This window comes from Perissodus microlepis, chromosome 16 (genome assembly GCF_051167445.1).
Source record: "Perissodus microlepis isolate ML-2025 ecotype Zambia chromosome 16, ASM5116744v1, whole genome shotgun sequence".
Taxonomy (NCBI): Eukaryota; Metazoa; Chordata; class Actinopteri; order Cichliformes; family Cichlidae; genus Perissodus; species Perissodus microlepis.
This window is the reverse complement of record NC_140476.1, coordinates 2,478,124-2,495,241: the sequence shown is the minus strand read 5'-3', so window position 1 is coordinate 2,495,241 and position 17,118 is coordinate 2,478,124. Positions and strand designations below refer to the sequence as shown.

The following is a 17,118-nucleotide window of genomic DNA, read 5'->3' as shown; positions in this document are numbered from 1 at the left end:
TCTCTCTATTTTCGGATCCCGCTTCAGTCCCTCGAGCGATTTGAACACAAATCCTCAACAACTAGACTCTATTAGCTCGGACAGGGTTTGAAGAAAGGAGGAGATGTATTTTGGGAAGATTATAATTGCTCATGTCATGCTGGTCTCATCCCTGTGACTGACTCAAAGATTTGTGAGTGGCTGTGTGTGTGTATAGGCTGAAAACTCCCCATGGCTGTGTGAAAAATGTGTGTGGGTGTGTGAGTGTGTGAGGCAGATCGGTGACCCTGACAGAAAAGCTTTCAACTTGGTAGAAAAAGTTCTTCTTTCTGTTCATTGATGCACTTTCAGCATCGTGTCATCCAACACGTTAAACACCTCCTAGCTTCATCTCCAGCGCTCAACAAATGCTGCACCTTTATAGGATCTGAAAAGCCGAACTCCTGGTGGCATTTTGTGGGTGGATGGTCTGTGCACAGCCTCTGTGAAATTCACAAACTAAACTCGGGCCAATCGAGCCATCGGGCCTTGTTTGGTGCCACGAAATTACATCTAACAGGGTCATCAATAACGCCTCTTTTCAAATATACAGTTATGACTGATGAACCAGCCTTTGTTTGAGGAACGAGCCCAACAGAGTCCAACAGCCCAAAAGTGTTTATTTCACCAGAGTTTATACAACACACACATCACATTTAGCTCTAGACCCCTGGAAAAATACCACGCTCCTTAGCAGAAATTTACGTAGGTGGAACTTTGGTTGCTTTTGCTGAAAGACAAATGAAGGCGTGCAATAAAATAAAACAAAGATACGACTTTCAGTACTGTGAAAAAGAATAAATTGTTTATATTTTGCTAGGAAAGTGGGAAATAAGTGCAGTGGTTTATTGAAACGTGTGCAAACATAAAGGGGGAAAAGGAAATAAACAGTTTGTACAATTCTAACAAAGTTGAAAGTCAATATTTGCTAAGGCCACCTTTGCGTTCTTTGGATGTTTCTGCCTTTCGTTGTGTTCTCTGTAGGATGATCTCACGCTGCTTCAGTGCTGAGGTCCGGGCTCTGGGAGGCCCGTCCGCCACTGATGGTGTTCCACTCTGTGTTTTTCTATCTAGATGTGCTTTCACTGCACTGGCCGCGTGTTTGGCATCATTGTCATGCTGCAAAAATGAAGCTGTGGCCAATCAGATGCTTTCATGATGGTACTACATGGTGGATCAAATTCTGACCCCACCGGCTGAAATGCAGCCAGTGTGTTACAGACGGCTGCAGATACTCATCGTTGTACGTCTCCTGACATCCTCAGTGCACAGCGACAATGATTCGAACCAAAAGTGTTGAAATTTGATCACACATCAGACGTGTTTACTGACTTTCACTCAAGTTCTTGTGTAATTTTCATACCTCAGCCTTTTCTTCCTGTTTCCCTTCATTCACACTGGCTCCTTCACAGCAGCCCTGCCACTGAGACCATTCCTGATGAGCGAACAGTAGATGGATCAGCTGAAGATCCAGATATATCTGTCAAGTCCAGCGTCAGGTCTTTGATGTATTTGTCCTGTTTCTTAGGGACACGACTTTCAGGCGCTGTTCATTCAGTCTTTTAGGCCATCCACTTCTTCTTTTGTCTTCCACTTGTTCAGTTCCCTCAAACATTTTAAGAACACGATGCACAGCATGACGAGATATGCTGAGTTTTCAACTAATAGCTCTTTGGGAATCACCTTTTCACCAAAAGTACTACTGGATGCAGAGCATGTTAAAAAATGACAGGAAAGTCTGGATCCTTTGAAGCAAAATATAAAGAAATCACAGATGACTCTGAAATTTGTCTGCAGTGTCATATATGGTGGAAACCCCCAAGGAGGAAGGTCTGGATATAAAAGCAAACTGACCTCTAATGACAGTTCTGTGTATCAGCATAAAAATATACAAAATCTGTAAGTAACAGATGTCTGCGTAGGTTCTCAGTCATCCAGGTCACGGCACGATCCTCTTAAGGGACATCCTCCAGTAGGGTTTATATACCTGAAGAAGCTCTCTCCTGAGGGGTGAAACGTCTCCGTGAAACTTAAAGAAGTCCAGTCGCTTTCTTTCCAAGCTCTTTAGGCAGTGTGAGCAACATAATTTGATATCAGGTTATAGTCTGGGAAGGCGCTGTTTGCATGCAGGTACAGAGTCCATGTAGATCAGAACCACTGGATCTTTTCTGAAACGGCTTTTATCAGAATTTGGAAAATGTATCTGCTTTCAAAAACAATGACCAGTGTAGGAAACAGGAAGTTCGGTCTTGACTTGGATATCTGCTGTCTGCGATCCGGACATCAGGACTGGAAGTCAGCAGAATGACTAACATTTTTTGGGAGCACATGAAAACAGTCACTTTGGCATCATTCTGAGCACTAACAAGACTTTAACACAGGTCACAGTAACCTGTTACATCCCTGATCTACTCTGTGACTTTGTTACACTACTTGTTACAGTCTGCAGCCCGAGGTGTGCTGCAACAAACGTAGGCTACACATCCTCACACTGGCACAAATAACACACACGAGACTTTCCTTTTAGTTTTTAAGTGTGAACACTAATCCGACAGCAAAGCTGAAAACCTGCCCGGAGAGCACTTCACAGCACAATGCTGCAGAAGCAGGTAAGGCTAGAAATAGAAGTGGAGTCTCTGCTTTTGTTTCCTGCAGAAAAATCAAGGCTTCAGCTGCCGGGCGGCAGATGATGGCGTCGACTCAGCTTTGGGTGAAGGACTCTTTGCTGCTAGCTCTGTGTCTGTGCAGATGCTTGGACAGAGATGATGCTCTTGTTTCTACTCTAAGTCCTGGGTTTGACTCCACCAAGGCCACAGGCCTGTCTGTGAGGCAGCGTGATCTCCCCCTGTGTCTGAAGACATGCAGTTAGTGGGGTTAGGTTAGTGGTGAGTCGAAACTGCCTACAGGTGTGCCTGTGAGTGGGAACGGTTGTCTGTGACACATCTGTCCACGGTGGACCCTCGCCCTCTGGCAGCTGGGATATATTCCAGCTTCCGCATAATCCTGAATTGGATAAGTGGAGGAAAATGGATAAATGGAAGTTCATATCTGTGCTCCTTAAAATTTTTAGCAGTACTTTCAAATGCAGTACACCTAACACTGGTTATTATCATAACATATTCTTGGTATTTAATGCATTTATTAGAGAGGTGACATCACACACTTGGCATGTGCTTCCTCTGGATTGGAGGAGAGAGGCTTGTTCTGAGCTATCGTGGTGAACAGAGCGTTAGCAGCCCATCTACGGTCCTGAGCTCTGGTTAGAAAGAGTACGCTCACGAATACAAGTGGCTGAACTGAGTTTCCTTCGTAGGAGGAGGAGGAGTTTGCAGAGATCCTGGAGCGGATTCACTGCTCCTTCATGTCGAAGGAAGGTCAGCCAGCCGAGGTGGTTCAGGCCTCTGGTTAGTATGCCTCCTGGGCACATTCCTTTGGAGGTTATCCAGGAATACTCAACTGGGAGGAGACCCCAGAGGAGACCCTAAACTCACTGAGCAGATTATATAAGTCATCTGACCTGTGATGTCTTGGATCCACAGTGTTGCTGGGAAGAAGGAAGTCTTTGTTGATGAATGAAACGAGGTTTTTTATTTGACACGTCAGGTGTTGAATCAGAAATTAAAGGAATTTTGAATTTCTTATTATCATTTTCCCCTGTTTTCATTTTGTGTTTTTTCAGCGTGACTTTTCGGTTTTTGCACAGTAATTCTTGCCTGCGTGTTAAGGGCTCGGGTCAAAGTCTGTTGTTTTAATATGTTGGCAATAAATAAAAATGAGTTGAATGGTCACTTGTGTAATTAGGGAGGTTGGTCAGCTCAGAGCTGTTGTGCTTTTCTTTCTCACTTTTTCTGCTGTAATTATTTTACAAAATGAAATATTATTCAGGAAAAAAACGAATTGTCAGATAAAACAATGGCAGCGCTGTCGCGGCCGCTGAGTGACAGCTTCACAATTACAGATTTTCTTTCTCTAATTGAAATTTCACATTAGCTTGTGTGCTGAAACTGCCGTGACCACGGAGTCAGACTCCACTGCAAGCTCTGCAGTAAAACAGCAGCTTTAATGGAAAATTAAGCCATTTTTCCGTTTAACAACTGGATCATAATAACAGCTCCACTTTACACCTCTTAAATAATGACAGCGAGCGTTAGAAGAGTGATTAAAATAAGAGACGTTTAAAGCGTGACGCAGTGTGAAGATAAAAAGAGCGAAAAACAAAGTGAGGTGAATCTCATTTCACCTCCATGCAGACAGACTGAGGCCTTCATACGGATACGACTCAAATACTATTCAATGATATTACAGCAACAAATCTCCCAGCTCCTTATTAATCATCTAGGTTTTTGTTGTTGATGTAAACAACGTCTGTGAGTGCTGCTGGACTGACACACGGGAGCCTTTCCACTTAAAATATCAACATAATCGCTGGTGTTTAGTTTGAAGTGGTGGAAAAGTCAGAAACCACAGAGTTAGTACGATTCACCACACAGCAAAAACAACACACTTAAACACAGAGAGGCCTGCTTCAGTGACTGTGTTCAGCTGGGATGAAGTGTAGCGGAGCCCCTATGGAGCTCGTATGAAGGTCTAAATTATCTGTAGAAAGCTGAACTTGCTATAAAGTTGGGCTTTTTCATATGTGGCGACTAATGCTTAACTTATGCTGCTGTGTCGGTTTGCAGAGGTGCCTGCCTGCAGAGGAGTTTTCAGCCACTGCAAACGTGCATCACCTGTGCAGCAGTGTAACACTGACTGACACGAGAGCCGGAGGGAGGGAGGGAGGGGGTGAAATGAGAGTTCATCGGGAATGGGAGAAGCACGAAAAAACATCAAAGATAAAATATACAACATGAAGCGTGGCTGCAGAGGACGCTGCTCGTTGTTTTTCACTTCTAGGGAAACACGGTGCCAGAGGTTCGGCCGTCTAAAGGTGATGACACCTGCTAGAGGCCGCTTCACCTTAAAAATGTTTCAAATGTGCCCACAGGTCGAACCTGAATTAATGAACCTGAAATAATTTTTTAAAAGCCAGGCTGGGCTGAATAAGACAGAAACCATCAACCGCAGTGCAAACAGCAGCATGATTTTCAGTTATAATTTGATGTAAATCATTATAAGCTGACAATATTTGTGTGTGTGATTGCAGAGAAGGAACAGAGAGCGAGCTTTGCAGTATAACTTTACAGATGGTATTTTTCCTGCGTTACTTTCTCTCCAGAATATTTACTGCTGTAAAAGTTATGCAAAGAATTACTGCAGTAAATGAAACTGTTATAGAGTAAAACTGATGACGATTTAAACACTGAGCACTGCACATACGTCACTTTTTCATTGGTTCATAAGGTCGGTCTGACCAGCAGCATCAGAACGTGGAACAAAGACACGCCTGTCACCATTTTCTTCTCAGCGGCCCGAAGGACCCGCAAGAAAGACAGAGTGAGTGTGTGGGCTGGCAACATGCCTCAAGGTTACCACTGATGGGAGTGTGTGTGTGTGTGAGAGAGGGGTGGAGACGGAGTGGGCGATGGGAAGAGGGGAAACAGCTGCTGTGGAGTTTACCACAAGTCATCAGTGTGCACAGGGGACAAAGGAAATGTAATTTTTTACACACTTAATAGGAGACACTGTGCTCTTAATGCAGAGTCCATGACCCTGCGGGATGTGAATCTTAGAGCTCACACACAGAAAACAGGATTTACTGTAACCAGTGCTTCACCTCTGCTCTCTCACTGGTTCTCACCATTAAGTGCTGTCTGCATTTCAAAGGATTCATCTGATATAAACAGATTTCTTACACATTTCCAGCTCGTCCGCAGATTCCACTTGAGGAGCTTTGCATTATCTACATGATCCTCTTTGCTGCTCTAGCTTCTGTCTGTTTAAGGCCCCTTCATCAAAGCACAGTGTCTTCTGATTGGTCACAGTCACTGTGCTTCTGAGGGGCAGTAAATGCAATAATATCTTCTCTCTCCTTTTCTCTGAATTCTGTGTACGAGTGGGCTTCCTTTAAAGCTAAGCTCTCTCAATCGTTTCTCTCTCGCCTCACCTCCGACAGGTCGCAGCAGATGGCCCCGCCCCTCCCTGAGCCTGCTTCTCAGAGGTTTTTCCTGTTGAAAGGGAGTTTTTCCTTGGGGTCTCATTTGATTCAAATCACCTGGAGTCATCTGATTTGTTGTCATATAATATGTTGATCTTTAAATTTTTTTGCAAGCCTCAAAAAGTTTGTTGTAAACGGTGAGCTGGTGTGTAGGCGGCATTTTTAAAAAGAGGTTCACATCAACACATTTAGGTTCTGACAGGAGCTGACCGTACCACAGAAAAGGCTGCCAGTGAATAATGCACAGGAATGTCATATGGACACTTAAATATTTAGACACGCTGTGCTATAAGCGTTTGTTTCTCCAAGCCCATTTTCACTTTAAAAACAGAGATGGCACTAATCAGTCTTTAAAGCCTGGATTTTTCCAGCTGCGCTCTGTTGTTTCGGCCAGATCTCATAATCTCTCCCAACAACCCGACCCAGCGCACAGTAGTTCTTATATTTTTCTGCAGTGACCACAAAGTGCTGAATGGGATTATGAAATCTGATGACATGGTGGAAAACTGATACTTGGCCATGTGTATCACTTCTGCATATCAGTGCTGATTTCTACAGAGTCGCAGTGCACAAACAGTTTGGGTCCAGGTTGAACTAAGTTCAAACTCACCAGCGATCCAAAGAACATGAGCGGGGTGCTAAATGTGCATGCACTCCTGATAGGATCTTTGCATGTCGTATATGATTATTGGGAAAACAGGGCTGCTAGCTGGCAGTAATTAATGAGGGTTTTCGGGGGTTGGCAGCTCCAAGGAAGCCCTTCAAATACAGTGTGTACACGAAGAACAATCACAAGTCAAGAGAACAAAAAGCAGCTGCCAGGGCACCAATAATAGCTATGACTGAACAATACCTTGCCAAGCAGACACACACACTCACACGTCCACAAACTGGCAACCACTCATAATAGGAAATCCTAATTACAATGGTTTACAGTGCTGATTAAAACTACTAATAATAACTGCTAATAATTACAGCATGCCAGACCTGCACTGGGAAGGAGGAATTACACACCCAGTCAGTCAGTGACTGTTTGGCAGTCAGTCAGCGAGTCAACCAGGCTGGCTGACGGCCTCTCAAACACAGCGACAGCCACAAAAACCATCAGCACATGACAGCGACGCTTCCACCGGGTCAGCCGGAGGACTCGGGACGCCAGGCTACGTCTGACTGCCCGGTGTGGGCGACCTCGAGCCTCAGATTCCCGTTCTTGATCAGCTGTTGTAGTCCGTCCATCTCAGGGTTTAAATTGCTACCTGTTGATTGACGTGCCCCACCCACTCGCCCCCTCCGGTGTCAGTCTCGTGATTTTTGAAAGTAACTTGTAACTTTTGAAGATTACTGCATTAGAAAGGAATCCTTATTGTCCCAGTATCGCCCCCAGAGGAAACTCATCAGTTACCTTTGTGTTCCCAAAAATACATCTTCATAACTCGCCGACATGTTGGATGTTTCTTCTGCGTGTAAAGGGAAGCTCTACATAAATATGTCATTGTGAAGGCCGTCCACTCACTACGCAGAGATACACTTTGCAGCATGCATCTGCATGGGCAGCAACGCTGTCAGAGCATTAGGGACTTCACTTTTGTCCCTTTGTTAGAAGGAAAGGAGCAGAAAACTAACAGTAACAGAACGCTTATTAGAAAAATGAATAACTGATTACTTGGATTGTAAAACACATTTATTACAATGAAAAAGTAATCTGAGTACTCTAACACAGCGGTCCCCAACCTTTTTTGGGGACAATATTTAAGGTGTCGCAGAAGAATACAACAAAATAAAATGCACATGTTAAACAAATGTGTAGGACTGCTTTCTTCCATTTGTGCAACATCTCTAAAATTAGAAATATGAGAGCAGATTTCTCCTGTATCGGCTTCCCTTCATTGGCTTCCTGTTAAATCCAGAATTCAAAATCCTGCTCCTCACATACAAGGTCTTAAATAATCAGGCCCCATCTTATCTTAATGACCTTGTAGTACCATATCACCCTATTAGAGCACTTCGCTCTCGCTCTGCAGGCCTACTTGTTGTTCCTAGAGTATTTAAAAGTAGAATGGGAGGCAGAGCCTTCAGTTTTCAGGCCCCTCTTCTGTGGAACCAGCTTCCAGTTTGGATTCAGGAGACAGACACTATCTCTACTTTAAGATTAGGCTTCAAACTTTCCTTTTTGCTAAAGCATATAGTTAGGGCTGGACCAGGTGACCCTGAATCCTCCCTTAGTTATGCTGCAATAGACGTAGGCTGCCGGGGGATTCCCATGATGCATTGAGTTTTTCCTTTCCAGTCACCTTTCTCACACACTGTGTGTTAACAGACCTCTCTGCACTGAATCATATCTGTTATTAACCTCCGTCTCTCTTCCACAGCATGTCTTTATCCTGTCTTCCTTCTCTCACCCCAACCAATCACAGCAGATGGCCCCGCCCCTCCCTGAGCCTGGTTCTGCTGGAGGTTTCTTCCTGTTAAAAGGGAGTTTTTCCTTCCCACTGTCGCCAAAGTGCTTGCTCATAGGGGGTCATATGATTGTTGGGTTTTTCTCTGTATGTATTACTGTAGGGTCTACTGTACAATATAAAGCACCTTGAGGCGACTGTTGTTGTGATTTGGCGCTGTGTAAATAAAACTGAATTGAATTGAATAAAACCAGTACCGGTACCAAAAAAAGGAAGATTCATTCCTAACACACGGGAAAAGACCCAGGGAAACAGAGTTAACAATAAAAACCATAAAAATGATGAAAACCATAAATTTCACACCCGGTCTGGTACCAAACGACTCACGGACCAGTACCGGTCCGTGGCCCGGGGGTTGGGGACCTCTGCATTAACACATTGCTTTGTAAAGTCTCACACGTCGCTGCTCACTGCAGACCAGGTTACTGCAGTCAGTGTGTTGGTCCTGTTTGTGTATTCAGTACTGCACTTTCCTGAATGTGGGTTTGATTCATGTCCAGCTTTTCCAGCTAAAATAATAAAAAAACATCATTATTAGTGCTTAAAGAGAGAGGCGGCAGTACTCCTGCCATTCTTCACTGAAGCAGGAGTACTGATACTTCTGTTGACATATTCAGCTGTTGGACTCACCCATCTGGTAAAAGCTGAAGTACTCCTTCAACTTCTTTACTCAAGTAAAAGTGTAAAAGTATAAAGTAGCTCTTTGGACATTTCTAACAGCTATTTTTGGGCAAAACTAACTCATATCTTTCACATCAGTCACACGTAACTAGCTCTGATAGTCGACACACCAGGAGACGGCACGTATGCCAGACTCAGCCCACTCTGAACTTTAGTGGGCTGGATCAATGAAACTCACTCTTTCTGTGAGTGTAAAGAAGTTTAACTACACATTTAATTTGAATGTATGAAAAAAGAAGCGCCATTTCAGCAGTCTCGGTTTTTCAGGATCTGTCAGCACGACTTGGCCAAAAAGCCCAGACTGCCATGTAAGTATAAAACAAAGTTTTTGTTAATTCACAGAAAACTTTATGTTTGAAACTCTGAAGAGAAAATAGAAATTCCTCTGCTGGACAGTTAAAAACTTTGTCATTTAATTATTTAACTATCACTTAGTGTGAAACGTTGCTGTGGAAGTCTTTAACATCAAAAGCTGCAACATTTATGAAAACACTGTTACATTTCCAACATTTATCTTTTCCTTCACGCTCTCCAAACCAGTGGGCCAGGTTGGCGTCTTTGACGGGGCAATTCTGGCCCCCGGACCTTATGTTTGACACCCCTGCCCTGAAGGGAGAAGCAGAATGAAGAAACGAAAGGAGCAGCGAACAGATATTTCTGTTGAAAAGAGAGCAAAAGTAAAAAAAACTGTCAGAAAAATAAATATGAGGTGAAGCTCACAGACCTGAGAGGGTCAATACTTCCTGCCTCTGGCTAACAGGTGAGTGTGTTTGGAGCTGCGCTGGATTAGGAAGCACTGCTGAGTCAGACTCTGCTTCCACCCATACATGATACACTTCTGATGTACCGAGTACACCAGCTCCTCCTGCATTTTACAGATTTTACATATTTAAACTGAATCAGACGATCAGTTCTGTTAGAAACTGAAACTTTGGTCTTGTACTAATTTCCAGCTGCTCAGCTTGTGTCCAATGACCTGCTCAGCCGGATCATCGTCACCAGGACGCCGTTGATTTTGTTGCTTGAAGGTGGGAAACAACAAAGAACAAATTACTGAGCAGAATTTTCAGGTGTTAATCTTTCTGACAGTTTTTTCCATCTTTACACAAATATCTGAGCTTTCTACTCCTCACGTCCTCAGAACAGGCTTGTTACATTTTATTTGACATCTTCAAACATCAGACTGATGCGAGTCAAAATAGAGGGAACGATCCCACGGAAAAGACCGTCCTGTGGGTGTATCCGTCACTGCAGTGTAACGCTGACTCACTTTTGCTTAACTTCAGCGACACGTTTGATCCGGGCGCTGACAAGAGTCCAGAGGTGCACTGCAATTAATCTGGTAAACTAATCCGAGTTCTAACATGCATTAAAACAAAACACCAGCACAGACACAATCAGAATATTGGACACACACACACACATACACACACTCTGCAGATCCATACTGAACCTTGGCAGTGACTCAAGAGAATTTAATTACTTCCCTTCGCTCTCTCCCCATTGGCCAACAGGTCTGGGATATTCTAATTACGCCCTGCCTGATAAAACGCTTCCTTGGCCTCTGTGTCTCATTACTGCCAACTTCTCTGAGCCACAGTCCAGCACCTATAGTGTCTGACAAATAAGAAACCCCCTTACGCTACCCACGACCACTAAATACTTATTAAGCCGAGGGAAATGACCTAGCAGCGCACCGGCAACACGCCAGAAAAACTAGGAAAACTTTGCACAGTAATCAGCGCTCCTTATCTCCCTTTTCTAATTGATAATTAGTCTTACATTAATTTGTGGCCATCTATCTCTTATCACAAAAGTACAATTTATCAGCTGCTTAAACGATGGACTAAATTGGGTTGGCAATGTTAATGATTCACCTTGCAGGGAACGGGGGACACGAGGGAAATAATTTCTCCTGACTCATATTTAATTAACCTCAGCAGATGTGCTCGGCATGCATTGTGTCTTAAAGAGAAGTAAAGTATGACGTCGTTGACCAGATGTGTTTAAAAATTAACACTTTAATGCAAAAAGTTATATACAAAATATAAAAAAGTTGGAAAACAATGACAGAATTGTTACATTATAAAATGAAATTTGACTTTTTCATATATTCGAGCGTTGTGATAAAGCACGTTATACTTCTAGGTAACAGAGGTTATTAGTTGGTTCCTTCTACATCTCTTTAAAAGGAGAAGCAGGAGTAGCAGAAACCCTTCGTACAGAAGATTCTAGCGAGTACCTTCAACTTGTGCAACTTGCTAAAGACCAAAGAGCCCTGCAGGATGCTCGACGCGTCAGCCACGCTGCGCAGAGTCGCCAGTTTAAAACTGCTCGTGCAGTTTAAACGACACGAGGAGGAAAAAAGCGATCGAAGCTCTGCAGCGTACCCGTGGCAACAAACGCCAAACATCCCGTGGCTCTGGTCCGATTCAACATCATCAACTAGCATTAAAAAAAGAAACGTAAAAATAAATGCTTGTGAAGAGTTACATACGTGAAAATCGTGTATTGAAACAGATACGCCTTCATGCAACGTGTCACGTTTTTCAAATACTGTTTAAAAGCTTCTCCAGGCGCTGACCCAGCATTCAGGTACACACAGCGGGGAGACTCCTGACATGTTTGGCATGAAAATCCTTCACATGTTCTCAGAAAGATCATTTTCTCAGGTGCTGCTCACTCTGTAACATCATCATCATCATCAGCGAGGAGAAAGCGATCCGAGGGGACGCGAGTTGTTTCAGTGTTTCTGCTCCAAACTTGGCAGGTGATTTGTTCATCAGTCTCTGAAAATGTGCTTTATTACTTGATTTGCAAGTCTGGTTTTCACACTGGTGAAACGTGACAACACAGAAGGAGAAATAATTATGAAAACTTCACAAAGTCACTACATTCACTCCTACAGCACAACTAATGCTGCACAAATTGCACTGCATTTACCTCTCGGACCATTTCTTCAACCGTTTCCTTTTCATATTTAGTCTGAAATATTACACATTCCTGACATTTCTCTCTTTATTTCCCTCTTTTTCTTTTCTACCTGTTCCTCACATCTTTCTCTACCTTTCCTTAACCTCCCTTTATCCAACTCTTGATACACAAAAACCTTTCTGATAAAATCTACATGTTGCATTCTTTTGCATTAATCTCAACATTCAGGTTGGCGGACCTTCAGCCTCGGCCACGCTGAGAGAACCGCAGTCCACCCGATACCGAGATGTCATTTTAGACATTTAATCTCCATTGAAAGTAATACCGCTGAGCTTTGTGGTGTGAAACACAGATGTTATGCAAGGCTTTAACTCTTAGTCACACTTAACTTTTGCTAAGTGGCAAAATGGATCTGCATTATGGTGCGGCGCTGACAGCACTCTGAAGCTCACTTCATGTTCGAGCAGTGATGCCTACACCGTCGGGTCACTGAAACGTCCTTCAAATCCAAAGCAGAGCGCACGGTGCAGAGTAACAGTGAAAGCGACCTCTAGCCCCGCTCTGCAAAAAGCTGCCCAAAAAAGAAAATCCTCTCTGTCCGGTTTACTCGACGGGGTGGAAAAGCAGCTTAAACAGCTCCAACACATCAGAGACGCTTTAAAAGAAGGCAGAATGAAAACAGCTCCACCTGTGGAACACCTGGCTACCTTGATTACCCCGACTGTGTTATTGTCGTCCTGCCTTTTCCGGAGCTTCTTGCAGGAAGTCGGAAAATCAAATCACTCCACACAGGTGGACGTGTCTGTAAAACGTAAGCTCATCATACATTCATGTGGAGGTCTTTTTAAATAAAGCGACCATCCATAGATAATTTCCAGTTCTGCTAAAATAAGATATTTTGTACTTCTTAAGCTGCTTCGAAACGCAGCAACAGGGTCAAACAAACGAGGAGCGAACCACGGAGCAGACGTGGGCTCCGCCTCGTCCTGCACCGAACAGCGAGGACAGATCATTCATATAGTGCTGTTCAGTGTGATTCACACGTATCAATAACTCTTTTTGATAACACAGGATATGATCAGATTACTCATGAGGATGAAATCTGTGCTGGTATTAGTGGCATGATAAAGTGTTATTCATATCTGCATGAACCTCCATCTACAGTCAGTGTTACTTTAGCTTGCATTTGTGGATATTGTCCTTTATCCTGCTGCAGCAGCGGCTGTGAATGTGAGCTTAATTTAAATGGATCCAATTACCTCTGCAGCCCTGACAGATTCTTACAAGAGACAACTTAATCAGAGTACAGTGAAAAGTAAAAACCTGCTCATTTTAAACTCTCCGAAGATTCAAAGCAATTTAAATGACTTCAAACAACAAGACATTACGCATCCTCTACTCTGTAATTAACCTCCTTTACCTTACCGTACACTCCTACCAGCACACACGCGGTTTGATAATGACGGGGATTCAGATCATCGCATTATGAGGTTTTAACTCTGCTTCAGTGGAGAGCTGAACGCAGGAAAACTGCGTCTATGAAGATGTGACTTTGTGCTTATTGTCATGTCAGGACTCGATGTGTCTGCACAGCTGCAGTCACGCCGTCTTCTGCTTTGGGTTTGTTTGCTGTTGCTGTCCTCCTCCCTCCCGAGTAAAGCCACGCTGGTCTGTACCGAGCTCCCACTGGTGCCTGTATCCAATCAAACATATTCTTAAAGTTACAGAGGGCGGTGCCGGATTACTCGAGTACAGCGGCAGAATTTAATTCATTATTTAGGCAGGAAGAAGCATTTTAGAGCTCAGCATTTACCTGGAATGGTCTCCATCCACAAATCGGCCCTACCTGTAACCCCCACCCCCAGTTCCACGTGTCATCGTGTCGTACCGCAGTCCCCGAAGAGGCGGGGTGGGAGATGGGGGCACATCCTGCCGCAGGGGCCCTCTCTGCTGAGAGCTAGAGAACAACCTTGGATCAAAGAACAGCAAAATACTCCGACATGGAAAAGAAGGAAGAGTCAGACGAGAGGGAAGACATACTTAAAAAGAGAGACGAAGATGAGAGGCAGTAATATGAAAGATGATCAAATCTGCAATATGATCGGTGCTGAACCCCAAAACTGCAGTTCCTGCGATCGGCCACTTGAGGCTGTGCATGGACGTCAGTCACACTAATAAAGGTTTGGGCCTCTCTGGCTAATTTTGTGCAGGTGATGTTTTGTTTAAACGTATTAAGGCTTAAGTTTAAGGGCGTAGCTGCTTTGAGTGACCGGTGGATGCCGATGGAGGAAGCTGTAGCTAGCGGCCGTCTACTGGAGGCTGTTGGTGTCTTTAATGTGGTTATCTGTCAAATAATTTGGCTTTCTTTGTGACTATTTGGACTAACAGGCAGCCTGAGAAGTCTGAGCTCTAGTTTTAGTTTAGCAGGCAACAGCTCATAATCTAGAGCTCCGCCCCCTCGTCCAGGTACGCTACACTGGAATCACAAAACCAGCACAACAGCATCGTAGCGTACTTACAGTACACATACAGGTCCTGGTATGAGGGTACTTTCCTGCGTATAATTACCTAGGGTGGGGGTAGTAGCCAGGGTCAATGCCTCGAGGGTCTCCTTGCCGTGGGTATGGCTGACCAGGTGGGTAGTTGGGGTAAGATGGGGCAGACTGGGAGGTGGGATAGGATGGTGCCTGGGGGTATCCCTGCTGGGCGTGTGGAGGCCCGGGGTAGGGACCTGACCATGGCTGCATGGGGTAGTCAGCTGCATCTAACGGACCTCGTCTGGAAAGAGAATTTTATGCATTTAAGAGAGAGAAATTTGAGAGCACAATCAGACTGAAGCAAAGAAACCGCCGGATGTTGCCATTGGTAACGTTGCATCCTTAACCAGTCAGTCATAAGGCAGACGCAGCCAGTGGCTGGATGGTTCAAAAACTTGTTCTGGGAAAAACTCCACTTGTTTACAGTACGAAGCGTCCTTTTTTCCAACTGCTGAGAAGTCGCTCAATGAACCGGACCCGGCCGAACACAGGAGGAGTTGGCTCAGAGTTCACTGCTGTGTGACTCCGATGGCCGTGGCAGAAGAAGAGCCGTGAGCATTTGTTGCTGTTTTCATGTAAAATCAACACAAATACACGAACAAACAGAACAGACAGTGTTATGAAAGATAATCAGAGGAATAAACACGAGACCCGAGCACAGACGCAGCGTTAACCTCCCGCTCTGCCCCAGCACCTTCACAATAAAACAAATAATCAACCAACCGCTGGCACAGCGCCGTCAGAGTGATGCTCCCTTCACGTACCTTAGCAAAGAGCCTACCAACAGCTACCGCACTGAATCTGAAATATTCAGGAAAACCTGCTGAAAACAATTTGTTGCGGGCGACAGAGAAGAGAGAGGGCGAAGCACGCGCTCAGCTCGCGGCTCATCCCGGCCAAACATCACATAGCAACAGAATATAAGTGACACGTGACAGTTTTAAGTAGGCTAGGGCTCAGTTAACGCAAGCGAAGACACACGCACAGCTGTGGTAATCCAGCCGCGTCCCGTGAACAGATATCGATGTCCTGTGCCGGGGAAAGCGAGTACACAAACACATGTTGTCCACATAGCAAACATTACAAGGTATTAGATTTTATCTCTCCGTCTTTCTGTCTCTTTCATTTGTCTGCACGCATCTCTCCATCTACTGCAGGATATCCATCCAGTATTCATGTTTATCATATAAATATATATCTCACTGAGTCAGATGGTGGTCTCTATGCTGATGCTGTGTGTGTGTGTGTCAGGATGGGTGGTCAGCAGTGGGAAGTGTCTAACTAACTGCATGCCCTTCATGTTTGGGATGTCATCTTCTGCCCCTCCCGACTCCATGGTTAGCATGTTTATGTGTGTTTCAGCGCACACACACACACACACACACACCTGTCTTCTTCGCCGTACGTCGCTCCGGGTCAGCGTCTCAGCCGGACGGCTCAGATTTCTCTGCTCTTAATGGCCGCAGCCGTTTTGTCTGCTCTTCTTTCTTTCACGTCTGTCTTCTAGCCGTCTGTCCATGTATCTGTCTGACTCCATGTGTCTGTCTGACTCCATGTGTCTGTCTGACTCCATGTGTCTCTCTCTCCCTCTTTATGACTACGAGTCTGCCTGTTCACCAGGCTGCAGGGCTTGCTGTTCACCCCTGAGCCTGTATACCTGTGCCCCGTATCAGTCAGCCCATCTGTCAGTTAGCGTTTGGCCGCCGGACATGATAATGTCACAGAGGCAGAGATAAGAGCGGTGGAGAGGTAATGGGGGGGTGAAGAGGGCAGGAAAGGGAGCGATAAGGAGGGGGGCAAAGTTAAGAGGAAGGTATGGGAGATGAAAAACAGGGATAAGACGAGAGATGAGGAGGATCAAAACAGGAGCTGGAAAACAAGACATCATCTCTAAGATTAAGATGATGAGGAGTGATCAACACGCTTACATGATCACTTTACTGTAGTCTGGGTATTTTCTTATATTTAGGGCTGGGAGGGGGAAGATTTTAGGCTGTCAAATTAGAGAACTTAGTGTCACTTTTTATCAGAAGCTATCAGCCTCCATTTGCAACCTGCACACAGAGAGAAAATCAGATAAAGCAGAAAGGACCAGAGGTGATAAGACAAAGATGGAGTAAATAAGCACAGGCGGAGGGTGTGGGGTTTACGCAAGTAGTGCCGATGCACGGCAAAAAAAAGTAGGAGTATCATGGAGTAATCAAGGTACCGCTGTCTGAACACAGACAGAAGAATCAGCTTCACATTTCAGTCTGGAGAGAAAATTCAAACGTTTCCTGATAGATGACAATAATTTTTTTATGTTACAACCAAAATGACAAAAAGTGCAGGTCGTCTGGATCAGAGGTCCCCAACCTTTTTTGCACCACGGAGCGGGTCAATGTCCGACAATAGT

At 44.5% G+C, this 17,118-nt stretch overlaps 1 protein-coding gene across 3 annotated transcripts in view; it reads right to left on the bottom strand.

Annotated features, from left to right (window-relative positions):
* Positions 1-11,253: 11,253 nt before the first annotated feature.
* Positions 11,254-17,118, bottom strand: part of LOC146370186 (partitioning defective 3 homolog B-like) — a 209,077-nt gene continuing 203,212 nt past the window's right edge. For all 3 annotated transcript variants that reach the window (XM_084908589.1, XM_084908590.1, XM_084908591.1), the window contains 3 exons: positions 14,755-14,964; positions 14,000-14,143; positions 11,254-13,879 (listed from right to left, as the gene is read on the bottom strand). In XM_084908589.1, coding sequence (XP_084764715.1) covers positions 14,029-14,143; positions 14,755-14,964 — 325 coding nt within the window. In that variant the 3' untranslated portion in view covers positions 11,254-13,879; positions 14,000-14,028. The remainder of the gene's footprint in view (positions 13,880-13,999; positions 14,144-14,754; positions 14,965-17,118) is intronic.